The sequence below is a fragment of the Camelus ferus genome, chromosome 20 (genome assembly GCF_009834535.1).
Source record: "Camelus ferus isolate YT-003-E chromosome 20, BCGSAC_Cfer_1.0, whole genome shotgun sequence".
Classification (NCBI taxonomy): domain Eukaryota; kingdom Metazoa; phylum Chordata; class Mammalia; order Artiodactyla; family Camelidae; genus Camelus; species Camelus ferus.
In genome coordinates, this window is record NC_045715.1 from 38,430,500 (window position 1) to 38,451,729 (window position 21,230).

Genomic DNA, 21,230 nt, shown 5'->3' on the forward strand with positions numbered 1-21,230 from the left:
GACCACTTCCCGTCGGGCCGCTCCGGCGCGCGGGGACGCTCGCCGCCAGCTTTCCAGTACCCAGCTGTCAACCGTCCAAAGCAGGCGACTGCACGCACGGAAGCGCAGCTAGAAACGCACACTCGTAGGAGACTCCCTAAACCTGGCGCTTGATGAAACCCCTTGCGGCGACCAGAAACCCTCCCTTTTTACAGGACTCGCATGAGACCGGAAGCGGAAGCAGCTGGAGCACAAAGCCCGCCCTCCGAGGCCTCGCCCACCGCGGGCGCTGCTTCCGCTTCCGGCCCCGTACGAACTCTCCCGCCAAGCGGGAAAAGGGCAGTCTTCGTGTGTGTTTGTGTGTGTTTCCTCGTTCAGTGCGGGTGCAGGTACGGAAACTCCCGCGGGTTTGCGACGCACAGTAATGCCGGCTTTAAGGCTTGCGAGTCCTGTAAAAAGGGAGGGCAGTCTGGGGCGATGGGCGCAGTACCCAGTATTGGTCCAGTATCGGTTGCTTGTCCGGGCAGAGACGCCGGCGCCGGTGGGCTGACAGACGGCCCCGCCGGGGGAAGGGTCGTCACCGGGAACCTGGATGCCCCTCGGAAGAGTTCCCGGAGGCGGGGCTTGGAAGGCAGTTGTCCGCTTCCCAGGTTCTCAAAGTAGAAAGCGAGTCAGTGGACCCGGTCCGCTAAGTCTCCTGTCTAGCCGGAACCTACCGCGGTTTCGTCCGAACTCAGGATTGCAACCTTTTGGACATCTCATCGTTGCTCTTGGGACTGCGGAGACCTGGGGGGGGGGGGTGGCACCTGACATTGATGTTGCTGGAAGTTAGGACCCCTACCTGCGTCTCCCCCAGCTCGCACCTCTCTCCACCCCCGTCACGCAGTTGTTAACAGGTGTATTGTTCCAAATCAGGAAAGTACAGAAGGCATCACTCTGGGTTACTGCTGTTAACATTTTGTGCATGCTCTTCAAACTCAGTTTTTTTTTCCTGTGGATGTGGAGTAATTTTTTGCATTTTTTGTCTGTTTTTTGTTTTTAACTCAACTTTCCATCATTTTAACCATTTGATGTGCTTCCTTCCAAGGTAATAAGATGGAGTTTTCAGGAGTAAAGCGGAGGAAACCGAGGCTGGTAGATAACCAGAAGAACGCTTGCTACCCACATAGCCTTCAGTTTTACTTGCAGCCCCCTTCTGAAAACATATCTTTGATAGAGTTTGAAAACTTGGCTATCGATAGAGTTAAATGTGAGTGATTTGAATTTGAATTTATCTGTTTTCGAGAGCCTCACTTCGTACTTTGTGGGGATGAATTAGAATAACTTATTTCCTTAATTTAACAAATACATATTCAGAGTTTTCTATTGAGATTTGGTATTCATTCATTTATTCAATGTACAGTGCCTATTTATTGAATGCCACTGTATTCTAGGTGGCAGGAATTTTGAGATGAGTAATATAATTCTTATTTCTGTTGAAGCTGTATTCTAGTACATGGAGACAGATGTCCAAAATAATAATTTAGTATTTTGAGTGCTCTAGTAGAGGCAAATAATAATGCCGTAGAGGTGGGGGTGGTTGACCTAGTCTGATTGAGACTTCTCAAGAGAAGTTGAAATGGACCTTGAAGGATGAGTAGAAATTTCTCAAAAGAGAGGAAGTGATGGGTTTTTCCAACTCTAGATAATGGCCTGTGCTAAGACTTGGAGGCATGAGAGAGACTGTCATTTTTGAGGGGACAGTGACAAGTTCAGGATAGATGGAGAAGTATGGCTAACTGAGGGCATTTTGTGCCATGCTAATGGTGTAATATGGGGGTGTGAGAAGGGTGTGGCAGTTGTACTGTGGGCCTTTTTTTGTGTGTTGGTGGAAGAAAGAAAGAAGTTAGGTGTGACCTGAAACTGCGGAGTTCATGTTCCGGGATATCCTGGTGGGAAAATCAGAAGGAGAGGTGAGATACTGCTCATCGTTCTTAGAGGAGCAGAGTGAGAACTTTTAGTACAGAGAGCCAGGCTCAGTAGCTGTTTGCTGAATGAAAGAGGGAAGGCAAAGGAGAAAGGGTTTGGGGAAGCTTAGCAGTGTCAGATGCTTCACAGAGGTTATGATGATGATTGAAAAGCGCCCCCTTGGGTCTGACACTTAAGAGGCGAGATGAAGGGGCCTGAACTGTGGCAGTGGCAGCAATAGGAAGGGAGAGATTTAAGGGTTACTGAGAAGGGGTAATGGATGGAATTTGATGACCGCTTGGGTGTAAGGAGGGAGGGGGTAAATGGGGGTGGCTGCAGGTCCTGTGTGGTGATCTGGTGGCTAGAAACTGCTGGCAGAGTTGGGGATGGCAGGAAGAGGAGGAGACTTAGTTTGATTTGAGTACCGTAATAAGGAGGTACCTGTGGGTTTATGTTCTAGATTCATTTTAGAAGCTTTTCATTCTTGAATTTTAAAAGTGCCTCTCTTTATGTTGATGGGAGAAGAATTCACCTGAGGAAGGGCTGACAAGGGCGCCAGGAGCCTTTGGAGAGTGTGTTGCGTGTAGTCAAGATGGCTCATTTGGGTGATGGGAGGGCCCTGTGGCTTCCCTGTTGCGACTTCTCTGCTTCTCCAGGAAAGGAAGGGCTGCCTTTTTTGGATGAGTCTGTGCTTAGTCAATGAGGCAGACCGCCTCACATACAGCTCCATGCCAGGGTGCCGGTGTGGGCACACTTCCGCATCCCTGGGCGGTGGTGTTCAGCAGAGCAGTGATGATCCCCCCATCCCTCTCTCCCTTCTGGTTGAGACCCTGATGTGAGGTTATGCTGTGGGATGCGGGTACTTTCTGCACGTGGATGGAAATTATCCTCTTATAAACATATAATGTATATAATATGATTGCAGAAAATAGAACTTCCATATGTCATCTTTTGAAACAAGTAATTACGGAATTGCTATCCATAGATTTTATTTGTCTTGGATTTAGTTTTTTAAAATTATCTTGCATCTATACTTTTTTTTTTTTCTTTTGTCTGTTCTTGACATTTTTCCCAGTGCTGAAGTCAGTGGAAAACCTGGGCGTGAGCCATATGAAGGGAACCGAGCAGTACCAGAGCAAGCTGGAAGCAGAGCTTCGGAAGCTCAAGTTTTCCTACAGAGTGAGTAAGAGGGAAAGAGATGTCCCTCCGGGTTGTGCGTATTCACGTACTGGGTATCGGTTGTGGGAAAAGCCTTGTATTCAGCACAGGACTTAAAAAAAGACTGTGCCTGAAAGCACCCGCACTCTGCGAGGGGTGATTAACATGCCGTCAGATGTCTGCAGTGTGGCAGGGTTTCTCCACCTCGGACCGCCGACACTTGGAGCCTGATAACTCCATGGTGTGTTTAGGGTGCTTCTACCCAATCCGTGTCCCCAGACATCGCCAGCTGTGCCCTGTGCAGTACAGGGTGGTCAGTACTAGGTGTGTGCTCCAGCAACGCCAAGAGCACAGAGAGTCAGCTCAGACTCGGGAGGTTTGGGAGGGCCTCCCAGAGGAAGTGGGGCTGGAACCAAATCTTGGTGAATGTGATTAGATTTTTATTTTGGGAGGATGGCTGTTTATAGCAGATTGACAGGGTCATGTCTGGCAGGGAAAACCAGTTAGGAGCTTGGAAGTGATGAGAGTGAATTGAATGGAGGGAAGAGGAGTGATTGAGAGATAGTAGGAAGTTAGAATTGAAAGATCTGAGTGCCTGATTGCAGGGAGGAGGGAGACAGAAGAGTTCCGAAGACACCGGGGTTTCTGGTGAGGACAGCTAGCAAGATGGCGATGATGCCTACAGGAGGGGAAGCAAGTCACATCAGAAGGGAGATGCTGAGTTTAGTTGTAGACGTGACTTCAAGGTGCTTGAGGAGCTGTCTAGAGGACAGCTAGGTATGCACAGGTCTGGCCTTGGGGACATCTGGAGTTGGCGTGTGGATTCAGGAGGAAGGATGGAATCAGCAGGAGTAGGGGAGAGCACCCTCGGAGATATTTGAGCGAGAAGAGAAGGCGATGGTGGACAGGCTGTGAGGAGTACCAATATCCAGTGGGGTGGGACTGGGCGAGTTGAGGAAGGTGATTGAGGGACATTGCCTGAGAGGTGGGAGCTCAGCCAGGATGGTAGTGTCCGGGCAGCCAAGGAGGCCTGGAGCTTCGAGGATAACGGTAATGATGTAAGTAATGATACCGTAGGGAGAGCAGCAGCAAACATTCGTGTGATTACCACGGCCCGCAGTTTGTTGCAAGTGCACTGCATGCAGTAGCCCGTGTAATCCGGACAGCAGTCTTAGGAGGGGTCGGTGCTGCCGTCATGCCTGTTTCATAGGCGAGGCCACTGCATTGTCGCTAGGCTAGGTAGCCTGCCCAAGCTCATAAGGTGGTAAGAGGTGGAGCCAAGATTTGAATCTGGTCATCTTGTCTTCAAGGCGGTGCTCTTAATCACACAATTTCGGAAGCTTGAGGTAGATCCTGTAAGACGAATTGTATAGAATCCATTGGATTTATCAACTGGGTGGAACCTTGTGGGTAGAGACAGAGCCAGGGCAGGGTGTCTGGAGGAGAGCGGTGGGCGTGGAATGCATCCTCTTCTAACAGGTTCAGCTGAAAAGATGGGTGAGGGAGGGGAGGAGACAGGTCTGAATATGGAAAAATTTGAGAGAAAGAGAAGATAACACACACACACACACACACACACACACACACACACACACGACAGCAGTACTTGAACATGTGTGTCAGCTGAGCAGAAAGATCTAGAAGAGAAAGCGGAGGGGAGCTTAAAGATTCTTGGAGGGATTTGATAAATCACGGTCCTTACCAGGCAAGAGCAGACGGGTGCAGGCTTTAGGTGTGGAGACTGGCTTTCTGTGGGAGGAGGGAGGGAGATATGTCCACGGAGGTGGGAGGGAAGGCAGTACAACCTGTGGCTGCAGAAGCTTCGAGCTGAGCGGGTCGGCCTGGTGGCCTTTATTTTCTGTAAGGAAAGTCCTGTGATGAGAGAGGGGGGAGGGCGGTGTGGCAGAGAGCGTGGTGGGCCAACTAGCGAAGATTGAAACTGCTCTTCTGAGAAGTGGGGAAAGAGATGGTCACGTGTCAGATCCCAGCTGTGCGGCTCCGCGCACTGTGACCCTGGGCAAAATGATGTGACTTCCTTGTGCCTCAGTTTCCTCGCCTTTAAAGTAGGGATATAGTGGTGCCCACCTCATAGGGCTTTTAAAGGATTACATGGGCTAATGGATTAAAGATGCTTGTAACAGGGCCTGGTACCTCAGGAGTGCTCAAGGCATGTTTGCTCTCACGGTGTTGACCTTGAATGAGGACTCCTTGGTGTTGGTAAAGGTCCAGGGGAGGTCAGAGGCTGTGAATTTTTAATCCTCCACATTCGTTTAATTGTGGGTTTTCCCCAGATGTTCTCAGCGTTTTGGGAACAGGACTGCAGACGGTAGCTGTGGACTTATTTAGAATCTAGGTTTTGCCAAATGGTTGAAATGAAAGCAGTTGAGGGTTTGGTGTTGAAGTGGGAGAGGTGAGTACCTGGGTGTAGGCTGGATGGGAAGGAAAGGTAAGAGAGGGGGAGCTGATAGGAAGGAAATAGTGGGGTCCAGTCCCAGGAGGTTTGTCGTTGAGTTCTCAGCTTCACCTGATGGCTGAACCTCAGTGAAGTGATGTTTATCCTGGGAAGCAAATTAGGAAATCTGTGTCACTGAAACTTACTCTGCCATTGGTCACCGCTGACTCGGTGTTTCTTTACTCCTCTTACCATTCTCATGCATTTATTTTGTCCATGTGCCCGTTTTTAGGAAAACCTGGAAGATGAGTATGAACCGCGAAGAAGAGATCACATTTCTCACTTTATTTTGCGCCTAGCTTATTGCCAGTCGTGAGTACACATTTGTCACTCTCTCGGTCAAATCTGGTTATCTTGGGTTATAAACTGTACAGGATGGCTGACCTGTAGTTTACTGAACATAGGAAGTCTCGGAATAACATCAGAAACCAGTGGTTCATGGACTGAGCTCTGTTGCAGTGAATTTTTTGAAACAACTTGTTAACTAAAAAAATATCAAAAGCATTTCTTATTGCAGAATTTTGCCTGTTGAAACACGATTTTTTTTTTTTAATAATGTGGAGTTAAAAAATGTTAAACTTTATTTTATCATCCAGATTCTATTTTTATTTACTGGGAATTTTTTTGATGGGAAGGGTAGTAATTAGGTTTTTATTTATTTAATGGAGGGACCAGGGATTGAACTGGGAGCTCGTGCATGCTAGGAACACACTGTACCACTGAGCTGGACCCTCTCCCCCAAACACTAAATTTTTAACTTTATGGGAAAGACTTCATTTGGGATTTAAAATTGGAGGGGATTTCATTAGGAAGAAGGACTTCTGATATTTTTTTTTTCTGAGAAAAAAAGTGGTACTATTTTTGAGAAATAGTGTATCAAACACATAATTGAATCTGTACAGGCTTTTAGAAGTTGAGATGTGTGGACTAGTGACATGAGTCAGGGCTTCTCCTTTAGTAGCGGTTTCTTGTCGGTCAACAGTGCCACCCAGAGGAAGAAGGAGTTAGTAGCTTTTGTTTTTCCAAACTTTTTTTCTGCATTAATTTTGACTAATTTACATGCTTATTTTTCTGTTTCTTTTTCTGTTCCTTTTGTTAATAGGTTTATCAAATGGGAATCTTGAATTGTTTACTATCCCAGTTTAATAACTGAGAAACTATTGATCAGCTTTGGTCCTAGAGTTTTCCTTTGTAAAAAAAAGCATATGCACTTTATGCAATTTGTGTAGTAACTGAATTGCTGACAATGTGTTTATTTGGGGAGAGAACACTAAATCATATTCTATATTCGGTAGCATAATTGTTTTGTAACAGCAGTAATAATGCCCATTGTGTATCTGTCTCATAAATTAATATATTGTATGTTGTCTTTTAAACGATTGAGGTATACTAGAGCATTATAAAATTACAGAAATTATAACTAGAAAGCTGTATGCAAAGTTTACTTTGCAAAGTTGACCTGATCATAATCCATTCAGAGATAAATTTCCTTTAAAAACTTTGATGTTTATTTGGCATTGGTGGCACCATCTTAGACAGAAGGAATACCCTGTTTTCTAATGCAAATGACTACTTTGCAGTTACACCAAACGCAGTGCAGTCTTTTCTCTTAGGTTATTTGATAATAATGCGGCTAGGCTTGAAGTACTCTGTATTTAATTCTTCTAACTTTTATGTTTATATCACCTTTCTCCCCCATATTCTGCTCATCCCTGGGAGATTGTGGCACATGATGTGTATCCACGCTATTTATCCTGATAGAGGGTTGTGTGCTTGTAACTTCTGTCTGTTGGCTTCTTGCTCATGTTTGAATATTGCTCTATAGAAATTTCAGGGAACTTTTAAAATAATCATTGGACCTTTCATTTATGCTTGTAATTTTCTTATCCCCATTTCAGTGAAGATCTTAGGCGCTGGTTCATTCAACAAGAAATGGATCTCCTTCGATTTCGATTCAGTATTTTACCCAAGGACAAAGTTCAGAGTTTCTTAAAGGATAGCCATTTGCAGTTTGAGGCTGTAAGTATATTTTTAGAGCCATTTCCAATTGTTATCACTGTTCGTCCCTCCCTGCTGCCTTACGTGCTGGTATTAGTGTGTGGAGTTTGTTCTCTTTACATTTTTTCCTAAGTACCAGCTTGGAAAAAATAGCTGTTGGCTTTGCACAGCAATGAACCTTTCCTTTTCCATGACCAGAAAGGGGCTCCTTAGTACCAACGCTTCACAATGAGTTGCTTTATTAAATGTGTGATTTATGAAAGCTCAAAACAGTTTAATTTATAAAAGTTCACCTTTAACCCAAATCTTCCAGGCCCAAAATTGAAAGCTAATAATGTTCTAAAGAAAACAGAGAAGTGGTAGTACTTATTTGGAAGTCAGTTGTCAATAAAATCCCTGAATAGTTTTAAGATACAGTTTTGTAGGCAAATCTGAATGAGTTATGTATAGTAATTATATAAAAAAGAAGAAATGTCTGGCACATATTTAGCAGGGATAATTATTGTGGGTGGAGATATAATTTATGTCTTTCAGGTGGATCTGTGCCGCAGCGGGAAGATAGAAAATTCTATTTTGGAAAACTTAGAGCAGTCATGTGGTCGTAGGACTGGTTGAGACTATTTTGGTGTTAGAATGGGTGACCTGAGGTCAAACAAAGTAAAAAAAGTAGAAGCTGGAGTAGGTGAAAGACATTGTCCTGTTTGAGAAGTGGATGTGCTTGCTGGAGCGAGAGTCGGTGTGTCTTACTGAGTCGGGGGAAGGAGTTTGCGGGAGGGAAGTAAATAAACCCTGGGTAGACATTTAGTGTCTATCCTGTGCTAGGAAGGGGCTCTCCACACTTTCTCTTAAGTTCTGTGCGCCCTTTGAGGTTTCTGAATAACGTAGACCTGGGCAATAGGAAAGTGCCAGTCCCGGAACCTGCTCACCCAAACCCCGTGCTTTTTCCCCTTTGCTCTTAACTCTGGTCCTTAGTGAAGTGCATCATTGCTAGTACCAGGTGGTTAATTTGCCCTTTCGTATTGAAAATAGTTGATTTATTTTTTGCTGTTGTTGAAATTATGGTATTAGGTCATACAGAAAAAGTGTTTTTTGAAGATTTACTCTTTGTTCTAGAGTGTGTGAGTATGTCAAGTAGAAATTAAAAAAAATTTTTTTTTAATTGAAGTATAGTCAGTTTACAATGTTGTCTCCATTTCCGGTGTACAGCACAATGCTTCAGTCATACATGAACACATATATTCGTTTTCATGTTCTTTTTCACCGTGAGCTACTACAAGATACTGAATATAGTTCCCTGTGCTATACGGTATAAACTTATTTATCTTTTATATATACCAGTCAGTATCTGCAAACTCGACCATCTAGTTTCTTAAGGTAGAAATCTAAGTTACTGATTTGAGATATTTTTCCTTTTTTTTAACAAGTAGTATAGTTGATGTACAATGTTATGTTGGTTTCAGGAGTACTGTATAATGAGTTGACGTTTGTGTACATTATGAAATGATCACCGCAGTGTCCCGTAACCATCTGACCCATACAAAATTATTACCATATTATTGACTATGTTCCTTATTCACATCTGCATGACTTATTTGTTATAAACTGGATATCTGTAGCTCTTAATCCCCTTTACCTATTTCACACACCTCCTGCCCTCTCCCTTTTGGCAAACACCTGTTCTCTGTGTCGGTGAGTCTGTTTTCATTTTGTTTGTTACTTTTCTTTTTTTAGATTTTATGTATAAATGAGATCACACCATGTTAGTTTTTCTCTGTTTCATTTATTTCACTTAGCATAATACCCTCTATATCCCTCTGTGTTGTTGCAAATGGCAAGATTTCATTTTTTAAATGACTGAGTAATATTCCATTGTGTGTATATATACACACATATATATATACACTTACAATATATATAACGCTTACATACCACATCTTTATTCATTCATCTATCGGTGGACACTTATGTTACTTCCATGTCTTGGTTAAGGTAAATAATGCTGCGATAAACATTGGAATGCATATATCTTTTCAAATTAGTTTTTGCTTTCTTCTGGTAAATACCTGGAAGTGAAATTTCTGGATGATGGAAGTTCTGTTTCTAATTTATTGGGGAACCTTTGTACTGTTTTCCATAGTGGCTGCACCAACTTCCAATCCTATCAGCGGTGCACAATGGCTCCCTTTTCTGCACATCCTCACCAGCACTTGTTATTTGCTGTCTTTTTAGTGGTAGCTATTCTGACAAGTGTGAGGTGATACCTCACTATGGTTTTGATTTGCATTTCCCTGATGAATGGTGATGCTGAACATCTTTTCATGTGCTTGTTGACCACTGTATGTCTTCTTTGGGAAAATGTCTATTCAGGATCTTTGTTCATTTTTTAATATGGTGGTTTGTTTTTTTGATATTGAGTTGTATGAGTTCTTTGTATACTTTGGATATTACCCCTCATCAGATATGTTGTTAGTAAATGTCTTCTCCCATTTAGTAAGCTACCTTTTTGTTTTCTTGAGTTTCTTTTGCTGTGCAAAAGCTTTTAAATTTCATGTCACATTTGTTAATTTTTGCTTTTGTTTCCCTTGCCTGAGGAGACATACACAAACACTATTGCTAAGACCAGTGTCAAAGAATCTACTGCCTGTGTTTTCTTCTCAGAGTTTTGTGGATTCAAGTCTTACATTTAAGTCTTTAATCCATTTTGAGTTGATTTTTGTGCATGGTGTGAGAGGGTGGTCCAGTTTGATTCTTTTACGTGTAGCTGTCCAGTTTTCCCAACACTGTTTAGTTAAGAGGCTGTCTTTTCCCCATTATACATTTTTAATTTCTTTGTTTTAGATTAACTGACCACATAAGTGTGGGTTTATTTCTGGGCTTTCTGTTCTGTTCCATCGATCTATGTATCTACTTTTGTACCAGTGTCAGACTGTTTTGATTACTGTAGGTTTATAGTATAGCTTGAAATCAGCTTTGTTCTTTTTTCTTAAGATTGTTTTAGCTATTTCAGGTCTTCAGTGTTTCCATACAAACTTTAGAATTATTTGTTTTAGTGCTGTGAAAAATGCTGTTGGTATTTTGATAGAGAATGCACTGACTGTAGATTGCCTTGGGTACTGTAGTCATTTTAGCGACATTTTTCCCATCTGTGAGCATGGTATATCTTTCCATCTGTTTGTGCCGTCTTCACTTTCTTTCATCAATGTCTTACAGTTTTCCAAGTACAGGTCTTTTACCTCCTTGGTTAGATTTACTCCTTGGTATTTTATTCTTCTGGATGCAGTTGTAAATGAGATGGTTTTCTTCATTTTTGCCATTTTAATTATGATCTGTCTTGGTGTGGACCTGTTTGGGTTCATCTTGTTTACAATTCTGTGCTTCCTGGAACTGAACATCTGTTTTCTTTCTTTAGTTAAGGACATTTTCAGCTATTAATTCTTCGAGTATGTGTTCTGCTCTTGAGTGGAGTTAACTTTGGTACACAGTTCAAGGTTGGAAATTTCTCCTCAGGATTTTGAACGTATTACTGTATTACCTTTTAGCTTCCAGAGTTGCTCTTGAAAAGACTGATCCCTGATTCTGCGTGTCTCACTTTGTGTAGTTTGGCCCTCCCACCTCCCACTCTGGTTTGTGAAATTTCCTAATGATGTCTGAATGGTTTTTCATTCTTTGGGATGGGAACTTGGTGGGCCCTTTTAATCTGAAGACTTCGGTTCCTCTGTTTAGAAAAGTTTTTTTTTTTTTTTATTGAGTTGATAATTTCCTCCTTTTTGTTTTTTATTACTCTTTCTTTATAATTTCTTGCTTGTTAGAATTCGGACCTCCTGGGTTTGTCCGATTCTTTTTTTTTTTCCCTGACATTTAATCTTTGTCTTTTGTTTTACTTTCTCGGAAAGTTCTTCAACTGTTTCATAAATTTCTTTTTTTCTCTGCTCTCCTATCATTAATTTCTTTTTATTTGCTTGTTTATTAATTTTTAATTTTATCTTTTATTTTTATGCAATTTTTAAAGATTGCTTTCCATTTACAATTAATATAAAATATTGGCTATATTCCCTGTGTTGTACAGTACATCCTTGAGCTTGTCTTACACCCAGTAATTTGTGCCTCCCACTCCCCCACGCCTGTATTTTCTCCCTCTGCCCCAGCCCCACTGATAACCACTAGTTTGTTCTCTTTCATTCTCTATATCCGTGAGTCTGCTGCTGCTTTGTTATAGTCTCTGGTTAGTTGTATTTTTTAGATTCCACATACAATATTTGTCTCTCTCTGTCTGACTTATTTCACTTAGCATAATGCCCTCCAAGTCCATCCATGTTGCTGCAAATGGCAAAATCTCATTCTTTTTTTATGAATGAGTAGTATTCTATCACGCATATATTACCACACCTTTATCCAGTCATCTGTTGATGAACGCTCAGGTTGCTTCCGTATCTTGGCAATTGTAAATAATGCTGCTATGAACATCAAGTGCATGTATCTTTTCAAATTAGTGTTTTTGTATTGTTTAGGTATATACCTAGGAGTGGAATTGCTGGATCATGTGGTAGTTCTATTTTCAGTTTTTTTGAGAAACTTCCATTCTGCTTTCCACAGCGGCTGCAGCAATTTGCATCTCCACCAACAGGGAACAAGGGTTTCCTTTCTTCCACATCGTCACCAACGTTTGTTATTTGTGTTGTTTCTGATGTCCTGTCTTTAATTTCTAACAGACCTTTCTGGTTCCCCTTTTTACAGCTTCTGTTTTTGTTTCATGAATACATCTTCTCTTTTCTGTTAAAGTTTGCTGATTGTGTTCCTCTGCTTCCTTGGTTGTCTGTTCCCCTCTCATTCCTTTGTTTAGTTCATCAGTTGTGGATGGTCTTTCATGTTGAATGTTTTCCTCGAGTGTTTAATGGTCCTTTAATGGTTTGTTTTTGTTTCAGATTGAGCTATTAAAAAGTAGATTGGAAGATTGAGGTTTATGTGCACATGCAGATGCATGAGATACTTATTTACTTGATCTGTTTTTAAAAAAAAAATTGGTTGTTGGATGACCCTTGCAAATTCAGTATTTCAGAGGAAGCCTCCAATCTTCTTTCAGAGTGATTTTTGTCTAAATGCTGGTCTTATATCTGAGAGCCAGGAGCCCACTGTTACTATGGTGACTTGATTTTTTTTCCTTACTTGACTTATATCTTTGATCTTTTATATACAGTGCTTCTAATTCATGATTTTCTCCTGCTCTCTGCAGTCATATCAGCTTTCTTCTTTTCAGTGTCCTTTTCTCTAGCGATTGAGTTATAGGTTCCTCTTTTTTTCTAAATCATTTAATGCACTTTGATCTACTTTCCAGAAACATGTTGACCTTTCTCTTCCACCACTTTGTTTGTCCTTTGTGTTTTATATCTTTTTTTTATACCGTTATTGTCATTTAAATTTTGTTGTGGGGGTAAAGGAAATAAATACAAATGTTTGGCTTGACATTTTTACCAGGAGCCTCAGTGATCTCCACAATTACAGTTCTAAATTTAGGGGACAAAGTTAGACTTCTAAATGTGTTTTATTAATACTGGTTAGCGGTCCAGGCTGTGGTGTTGTGTCGTTGAGTTTGATTTTCCCCTCCAGCACGTATCCGTGTTGGGAAAACCCTCCTCTACGGGTCTCTTCTGTCCCTGCACGTCTTGCTGGGTATTTCAAGAGTGCAGGGTCGTGAGGACTCTTTCCCTGGACCATGCTGGTTCTTTGGTTGATTCCTGTCATGTGGGTAATAAAGTTCCTTTTTTCTAATGCAGGGGTCTGTGTCTTCTGCTAGCATCCATTAAACAGTAAGAGGCTAACTTACTGGCTTATAAGTAGCACAAAATTCAGTTCAGACGACAGCCAGCTGTGTGATTTTTTGAATCTGTACTGCAGTTTAAAATGGGGCTAATCCCAGTCCCTACTTGACAGATTTTGTGAGGTTTCAGTGAGACAGAGTATACAGAGTGCTTAGTACTGTGCCTGGCATGTGTGTTCTCCAGTGGTATTAGGATACAGAGCAGCAAATGCCTGTATGTTGGAGACGTCTGGGGTTAATTAGGTGGATGTGTTTTGCTCCAAATTAAAAAAAATCTGTTTTGGGTCTTTTTATTTTAGGAAACAGGAATTTATGGGAAATATATGAATACTTCTAACAAGTGTGCTGGAGTCATGTTTGGTTTTTACTACTACTCTGGTTGCTTCTAGTCTGTTTGCTGTAATTATTACTTTATCTGTTTATTTGCTTCCTGTTTCATTCTCCAGGTCATTTGAGGTACATCATGATAAAGATACACATTAAAATATAGACTATGGATAAAATTGGACGATTGACTGAAGGGAATGTTAATATCCACATTTGTCCATCATGGCAGCGAGGGGTTGATACAGTTTCTAAGATGAACAGTAAGTTTGGCTTCTTGTGTGACTGGTTTTTCTAGTTCAGTGATTCTCAGTGGGCAGATAAGATACAATCCTCCAGGGGCATTTATCAGAACCTGGGATAGAGGTGTGTAGAGTGTGAAAAACGTTACGATATGCCTTTTCTTTTTTAAATAAACACTGTAGATAAAACTTGATCAGGTGTTTGTAGCTGTTGGGGATTCATGGCAGACAGAGTGAGAGAGCATTGGAGGAGGCCTGGCAGAAAAGTCATTCCTGTGACAGACTGTAGTTGCTTTCCTGGCGGAGACCTGTCCCCGCCTTCTGGTTCTCTCACAGGGCACCTGATCCTGGCAGGTACGACACTGAGTGCAGGTGCTATTGACTTCGTGCCCCCTGATCCCTGAAGTCCTTCCAGTTTCCAGCCTTTTGCAATTTAGGGACACGCACATTTCCTTCCCTTTGGTTAGACTATTTGGTTTGCATTTGAAAACTATTGTGTTAAAACAGGTTTAGTGATGCTTTTTAGACTCAGGACAAAGCAAGGGTTAGGGAGAGGTTACTAGCATGTGTCTCATAAGCTGGTGCTGAATGCAGGCCAGGCCCTGCTGCTGGAGTCGAGGCAGAAGGAAGCAGCAGGAGCGGAGGGCCGAGGCCATCCTGGTTTCACGTTGCAGCAGCTGGATTGCTGGCCCACGCGTTTTAGAGTAGGCCTGGCTTCGAGGGCCAGTGTGCTGTGTTTGTGTGCGTTTCCCCATCTTCGGCTTCATTAAAGCTGCAGTGACTTTACTTTGATTTACTTCCATAAAATAAATGTAGTTTTACATTAGGAGGAGATGCAGTGTTAGAACTAAATTGCATGATGTTTGCTTTGATGGAGAAATACGTACGGAAAAAGAGCTAATTAATTCCTTTGTATAGTTTTTTGTTTTACATTTTACTTTTGTTAGGTTTGCCAAAGTTGTTGTAATTTTATCGGATAAAAATTTGGAGAAGGTGAAAATGGGGCCAGTTACCCAATGTGGGACTCCTGTGTTCTGTTCCTGGCTCCGGCCATCCTTTGGTACTTTGGCTTTTTTCGTCTATTTTTGGGTTTCTAGTGGATGGTAGATTCTGAATCTTCACGACATACAACAGAAAGCCTAACATGAAGTATTCGAAAAGGAAAAACTGTTGTTTTTCATTCTTGGGTGTAGGTGTAAAAAACTTGGATTTTTAAATCTGAAATTTCTAGGAAGGATTAGAAATGGGAAGATGTTGCTGTCTATGGGGACCGTTTTGGACCTCTGATTGCTGCATCGATTGACTTAACTTTGTGTCCCTTTAAAGGTGAGCAGATGAGGTTAGGCGGATTCTGTTAGTGCTTCCTGAGTGGACCAGGGGGGGAAGGTCAGCTCTGATGGCGGACAGGCCCCCGCGCAAAGGGTCTCTGTGCCGTTGCAGTGCAGAGTCCGACAGCAGCTCCTAATTGACCTTGATGTTTTTTGAAAACCTTGGACAGTCAGATACTTTTTATTTGATTTGAAACACATGGATCTGTCTCACGACAGGCTGCTTTTCATGAGAGGAGTACTGAATGGCAGCGAAGGTGAGCACCCAGCCGATCACCTCTGTGTCACAGGTGAAGACCCCACTGCACATGAAATAGAACACATGCTGTTCAGTGTCCAGATATGTTCAGGAAGTGGGGGTTTTTGAGAGAAAGCAGGTGTGGTTGGTAGCCTTACTGCCTGGCTCACTGAAAACAAGTACGTGTAACTTTGAATGGCTTGTTTTTATTTATTTTAAAATAGTTTTCCTGAACCTGACGTTTAAAACTGGTTTCTTATCCCTTGTAGTTTGAAATCTGAATTTCTTCTCAATTATTTTATGTCACTGTTGACTATAAATTCTTTTTGCTGGACATGAATTGGAGTTTAATATTTCACTGGTTATTGAAACTGTCAGTTACGTGAATTTATTAGGCACTTTGGGACGCTTTTTTCCAGTTAACATTGGAACGTTGATTTTACACTGGCTTCGTGGTTCTATGTGTGTAGAGTTTTAAAACAGTTTTTGATGTTTCCTTGTGGATCATTATTTCTTAGATATTTGTAAGTTGGCCTCGAGGTGGCCACAGTTTTCTGATCATTTTGGCCCTTGGCTGTGGTTTCCATTGTTGGTTGACCCCGTTTGGGTTCTTGTCATTGTTGGTTGACGCCGTTTGGGTTCTTGTAGCTCTTTCAGAATGTGCGTGCACCATGCAGTTAGCTCCATTTCTATTACTTAAAATATGAAAATGCCATTTGTCTGATGTACATGACTGCCTTTATACCTTGCCCTCTGTGATATGTTTACATGTTATTATAAGACCATTAATAAGTTGTAAAGTGATTTTAATGTGGTGCCTGCAAAATGAAGACATGTGTACCTTTAATCTCTCCTTTTGACACAGGGTCCATTTTAGCCAATAGGGAGGCCGTCTGATGACATAGCTGAGGCAGGACACACAGGCGGAAGAAGGGAACACACTGGGGAGCACGTGCGTGGCAGTCTGGAAGCCTTCGCAGGGTTCCTGACGAGGCATTGCCTGGGACAGGAGTGGAAAGGGGCCTGGCGGAGGGCGGAGCGGGCCGTTAGCCACACTCTCAGCACTCATCGGGAGTTCCAGACCTGAAAGGAACCGAGGGAAAGGATGCATAATCAGACGAAGGGTCACGTTTATCTTCGGAGTGGGGAAGCAAATTGCTTTATGGTCCAAAAGCATGGAGTAGGCACACTGGAGTCGAATTGTCTAAGGGTTCCAAGCACAGTGTTCTCTCTGAGAGCTGACTAAATGTTTGAGTTAATTTTTAGAGAAAATAGTAGTCAGTTCAAAAGATTTGCCTCTGTTCTGTTTCATGAGCACTGGGTAATCTTTAAGATCCGTACAGTAGTGTGGACTGCTTATCCTTTCTCGGGGTTAAATAGTAGATGTTTTATGTATGTATATACATATACATGTTATGTATGAAATGAGCTTTTTCTATAAACTGAATTTGATGGATTCTGCTGGTTAGCAGATTTCACTTTGTTCTGTATTCTATGTAGGAAAATTTGTGATTTAGACAGAGCTCTTTGTATTCCTGTTACAACTGGACCTTTAACTTCTCTCCCGATGATTTAAACGAAGGCATTAAAACAGGGCTTCCTCTCCATAGACAGACTCCACAAATATGATACCTTTATTCTCACAATGTTTTTTGACATCAAATAATTACGGAAGTCAGCCTTGTATTATTTTATATGTTTGCTGGGTAGCTATAGTATAGTATGTGAGGAAAAGTTTCACTGAATTTCCTAGTTAATTGAGGCCTGACCACTTACGCACATAGTTGTGAAAAATACACCATGGCAGATGGTGTATTTTTAGTGGCAATATTTTAGAAGTTCACAGAATTTAGATTTTCCTTACCAAGCTACAAAACTAGATTCTGCACATTATAAGATAGTTTAAACCTAAAGATGCTCTGACTGGCTGTGAAACTTCAGGCTGAATTGACTTTGAAGGCTAAAATTAACATAGGCAAAAAATTTTTAAAATAACTTGCTAAAGTCATCTTTTAAAAGATTTTCCTGCAGCTTTTGAACACAGAATTCCTTGTATTCTCATGGTTGATGACTCCATGTCTATAATTTTGCCTGTGAAAAATGTATGACTGTAAATTAGCTGGAGTTGCCCACATATAGAGCTATACCCTGATTGTGTTATACTGTTATGTATATAGGATATATGTTACTATTTAGATCCTAAGAGAATGAAATTAATTTTACTAAATGCCATCTTTAGTGTTCTGCTATTTTCTGTAGTTAAACATTTACATTGTAAAGTGGTACTCATGTTTTCTGAAGGTGTTCCCCGAAAGAAGCCACTTAGTTTCTTAATGTTTATATTCTTTCATTCCATAATCTTTCTAGCCTTTTCCTATTACCCCGAGGACCCCTGAAAATTTAATTCTTTTCAGCTGAAGTCGTATCATGGCCTAGTTCAGAGGCTGGGTCAGATCACCTTACCCTTGTGTTTGGATGAGAATGAGAACCAGGGCTGTGGAGGGCCAGTGGAGTTGCAGAGGAAAGCATCTGTGTTCCCGGTCATTGGGCGGTGAACTCAGAGTCACAGAGGCAGGAGGAAGTAGTTGCAGTAATGACAGTTGGCCAGTTAGCTCAGGTCCTATCAGTGCAAGCATCCGGCTGCTCCCATCCACTGAAGCAGCCTGACAGGGCGTTAAATTCTTTAGTTACTGATACCTGCCAACTGTCTGGTTTTCTTTCCTTTATTCTTCTTTGGTTAAAGTATGCTTTCCCAATGTCTGAGTCCCATGCAGCTTTTGGGGAAGACCATCTTCCTGTTGTCTGTATTAGAGCCTGGTAGCCAGTATGTTCCAGCTTCCTTCAGCTGATCCAGGGAGTGAGGCCTCTGTACGAATGCTGGGAAGACCAGAGGACTGTTTCGGAACTTGTACAGATTCCTTGCTCCCTAGGGAAGGAATACTTGTGGATGAACTTACTGAGGTTTTGGTCTGCCCAGTGAGCTAAGGAGACACAGGGAGAAAGTTAGTCACTAGTGGCTGACACTGCAGTGTGTTTACCGAGTGCCAGGCACTAAGCTTCCCGGGATTATAGAATTTAATCCTCATAACAGCTCCACGAGGAAACTGAAGCTCAGAGAGGTTAAATAACCTCCCCAGAGTTGAGGGATAGAGCTGGAACCCCAAAATCAGACCTCTAGATTTTTTTGCAGTGTGCAAATCACAAAGCTTGTTACTCAGCATGTGAGCAGATTTCTTCCCAGCCAGCCCTTAACTGGCCCTGAAATGAAGTGGAGTCGATGCTGACATGGCCCATTGAAGGGACACACACACACAGATTACAGATTTACATCAAGGTAGGATATTAAAACACTGATTTAAAGTTTACTAAGCTGTTTTATTTTAGCTGCCCATTTTTGGCAGAAATGGAAACCAAATTCATTAAGTATACCATAAGTAGTTTTTGCAGTGTAACTTGTGCGCTGCCTCTCGGGAAGACGTTGCCTTCCCACAGCCTTGTAGGTGCGGGGCTCGTTACCTGGCCCGTGGCTTTTCCATACCTCTTGTTGCTTTTCTCTCTGGGCCCTTCTTTTAAACATTTCTTTGATCACATTACATGTTTTAGTTCATGTTCAGCCGGAGACTCATGTAATATTCAAAGATGAGTGTAAACCAAAATCCAGGAGTAGATTTTATTCTGAGATAGGGGTAAATTAATTGAACTGGTCAGGACAAGAAAAGTTATGGAGGTCCACTGTTGTCTCAGGTTGGGCCTTTTAGGAGGATAGCTTCTTAGTTCAGCCTAGGGGCTCTGGACTCTCGGGGCTGTATTTATTCCCCAGCCCGATATTCTGGACATCTCTCTGGAATTTTGGTGGTTGTGACAGTGAGGGTGGGTGCTACTGGCGTTCCATGATGGAGACTGGGTGTTGCAGTGCTGGTGGTGCACCGGATAGTTCTGGACAGCAGTGACTTTCCCCTGTCCTTGACTTTTTTTAGAAAAAAAAATTTTTTTAATTGAAGTATAGTCAGTTACAATATGTCAGTTTCTGGTGCACAGCATCATGTCCCAGTCATGCACATATGTACACATATTCACTTTCATATTCTTTTTCTTTAAAAGTTATTACAAGATATTAAATACAGTGAAGAAACTTTTTTAAAAATCTATTTTTATATATAGTGGGTAACATTTGCAAATCTCAAACTTCCTAATTTATCCCTTCATTATCATTGTCATTAGGTTATGGGGGAGAGCGGAAGTGAGGCTCACAGGATCGGACCGGGCAGGAGGGGATTGATGGAGGGTTATGGGGCCTGGGCTGCCGGGTTATAACCCAGGGTGATGAAGGTGACTGCAGGAGCCCACTGAGTGAGGAAGTGGAGAGGCCAGACCCAATCTGAGATGTGTGACTGCCAGGTTATACTGACACCTCTTCACGCATCTGTTGGTGAACCTGCCTGCTAACCACACATGAGAATGAGTGTATTAAAGTCTATTAATTAATGAGATGAATTAATTAGCACTAAGACCCTCAGGGTAAAAATAACTCCTGTCACTCGTGGTTGTCTCACAGATCAACAGATGTGATGCGGTGGCAGGGAGGTGGACCCGCACATCGTACTAGTTGTGGTCCTGGTCTAGCTATTGTGGGATGGTTGTGAAAGATGGGGCCCTTGAGGGACATGGCGGGGAGGGTACATGGGACCTCTCTGTATCCTCTTTGCAACTTCTTGTGAGTCTCTAATTTTAAAATTAAAAATTAAAGAAGAAAAAAGGATCGTCAAGTGATAGGATGTCAAGACTTATGGTGGAACTCTTTTAGGATTTTGCCAGTTTCTTTTTTAAGGATGAGAATTTGTTGAGTGAATGACTGACCACATGAAGACCTGAGTGAGGGTCTGAACTGTAGCCAAGGCTGTGGCAGTGGGAAGAAGTGGGCAAGTTCAGTAGTCGATACGGAAGTAGCCTGAAGGTTTGATGACTAAAGGAATGTGAATCGAGGATGCCTTCAAGCTTTTTGATACATAGAATACAAGAATAGTGTAATGCCAGTGACGTAGGGAAGGTAGAGATAGGGGAATGTGTTTGGGATAGGAAAGTACTTTTGGTTCTGAAGGTATTGCTTGTGAATGCTGGTGGGCCAAGTAAAACAGGCAGTGGACAATTCAAAATGTTCAGCTGTGTTCAAGAAGTTGTGGTTGGAAGTATATAATCAAAATACCACATGACAGTAATATTTGAAATGATCAGAAAGAAGATTGCTGAGGGAGAGGGTATGAGTGAGAAGACCTGGGAAAATTAATCTCTTAGTGGATTTCTTATGCCCCTGGGTAAGTTACCTAACTTTTCAAAGCCTCATGTTCTTCTCCATAGAGTAGAGAACATCATAGTTTATCCCTCACAGGATTGTTGTGAAACTGAGTGAAGTTATCTGTGTAAACTGCATAATGCTTGGCATGCAGTAAATACTTACAGTTAGCTAATCTTATTATTTATTAAGCACTTCGATTATGCATATAAAACCAAAACTGGGCAATACTTCTAATTTTAAAAGTTTTATTGAATGTTTAAAATTAAGCAAGTGATCTAATTAGCAGAGGCATTTGGTTTTTGAAGCTCTGGTCAGTTGTAACCTTAGAATTAATTTTGGTGATAATTACAGTTGGTCCTTGAACAACGCGGGGGGCGGAGACGATGGTCTCTGCCCTATTCTCGCAGTCACGCATCCACTTAAAGCTTTACGGTCGGCCGAATCTGCAGCTTCCCA

The 21,230-nt window shown here is 42.0% G+C and overlaps 1 protein-coding gene across 1 annotated transcript in view; it reads left to right on the forward strand.

Annotated features, from left to right (window-relative positions):
• Window positions 1-231: 231 nt before the first annotated feature.
• PRIM2 (DNA primase subunit 2) overlaps window positions 232-21,230 on the forward strand; it is a 213,720-nt gene continuing 192,721 nt past the window's right edge. Inside the window, 5 exon segments of the mRNA XM_006194707.3 lie at window positions 232-368; window positions 1,067-1,228; window positions 3,002-3,105; window positions 5,769-5,848; window positions 7,435-7,555. Of these exon segments, the coding sequence (XP_006194769.2) occupies window positions 1,075-1,228; window positions 3,002-3,105; window positions 5,769-5,848; window positions 7,435-7,555 (459 nt within the window). The 5' untranslated portion in view covers window positions 232-368; window positions 1,067-1,074.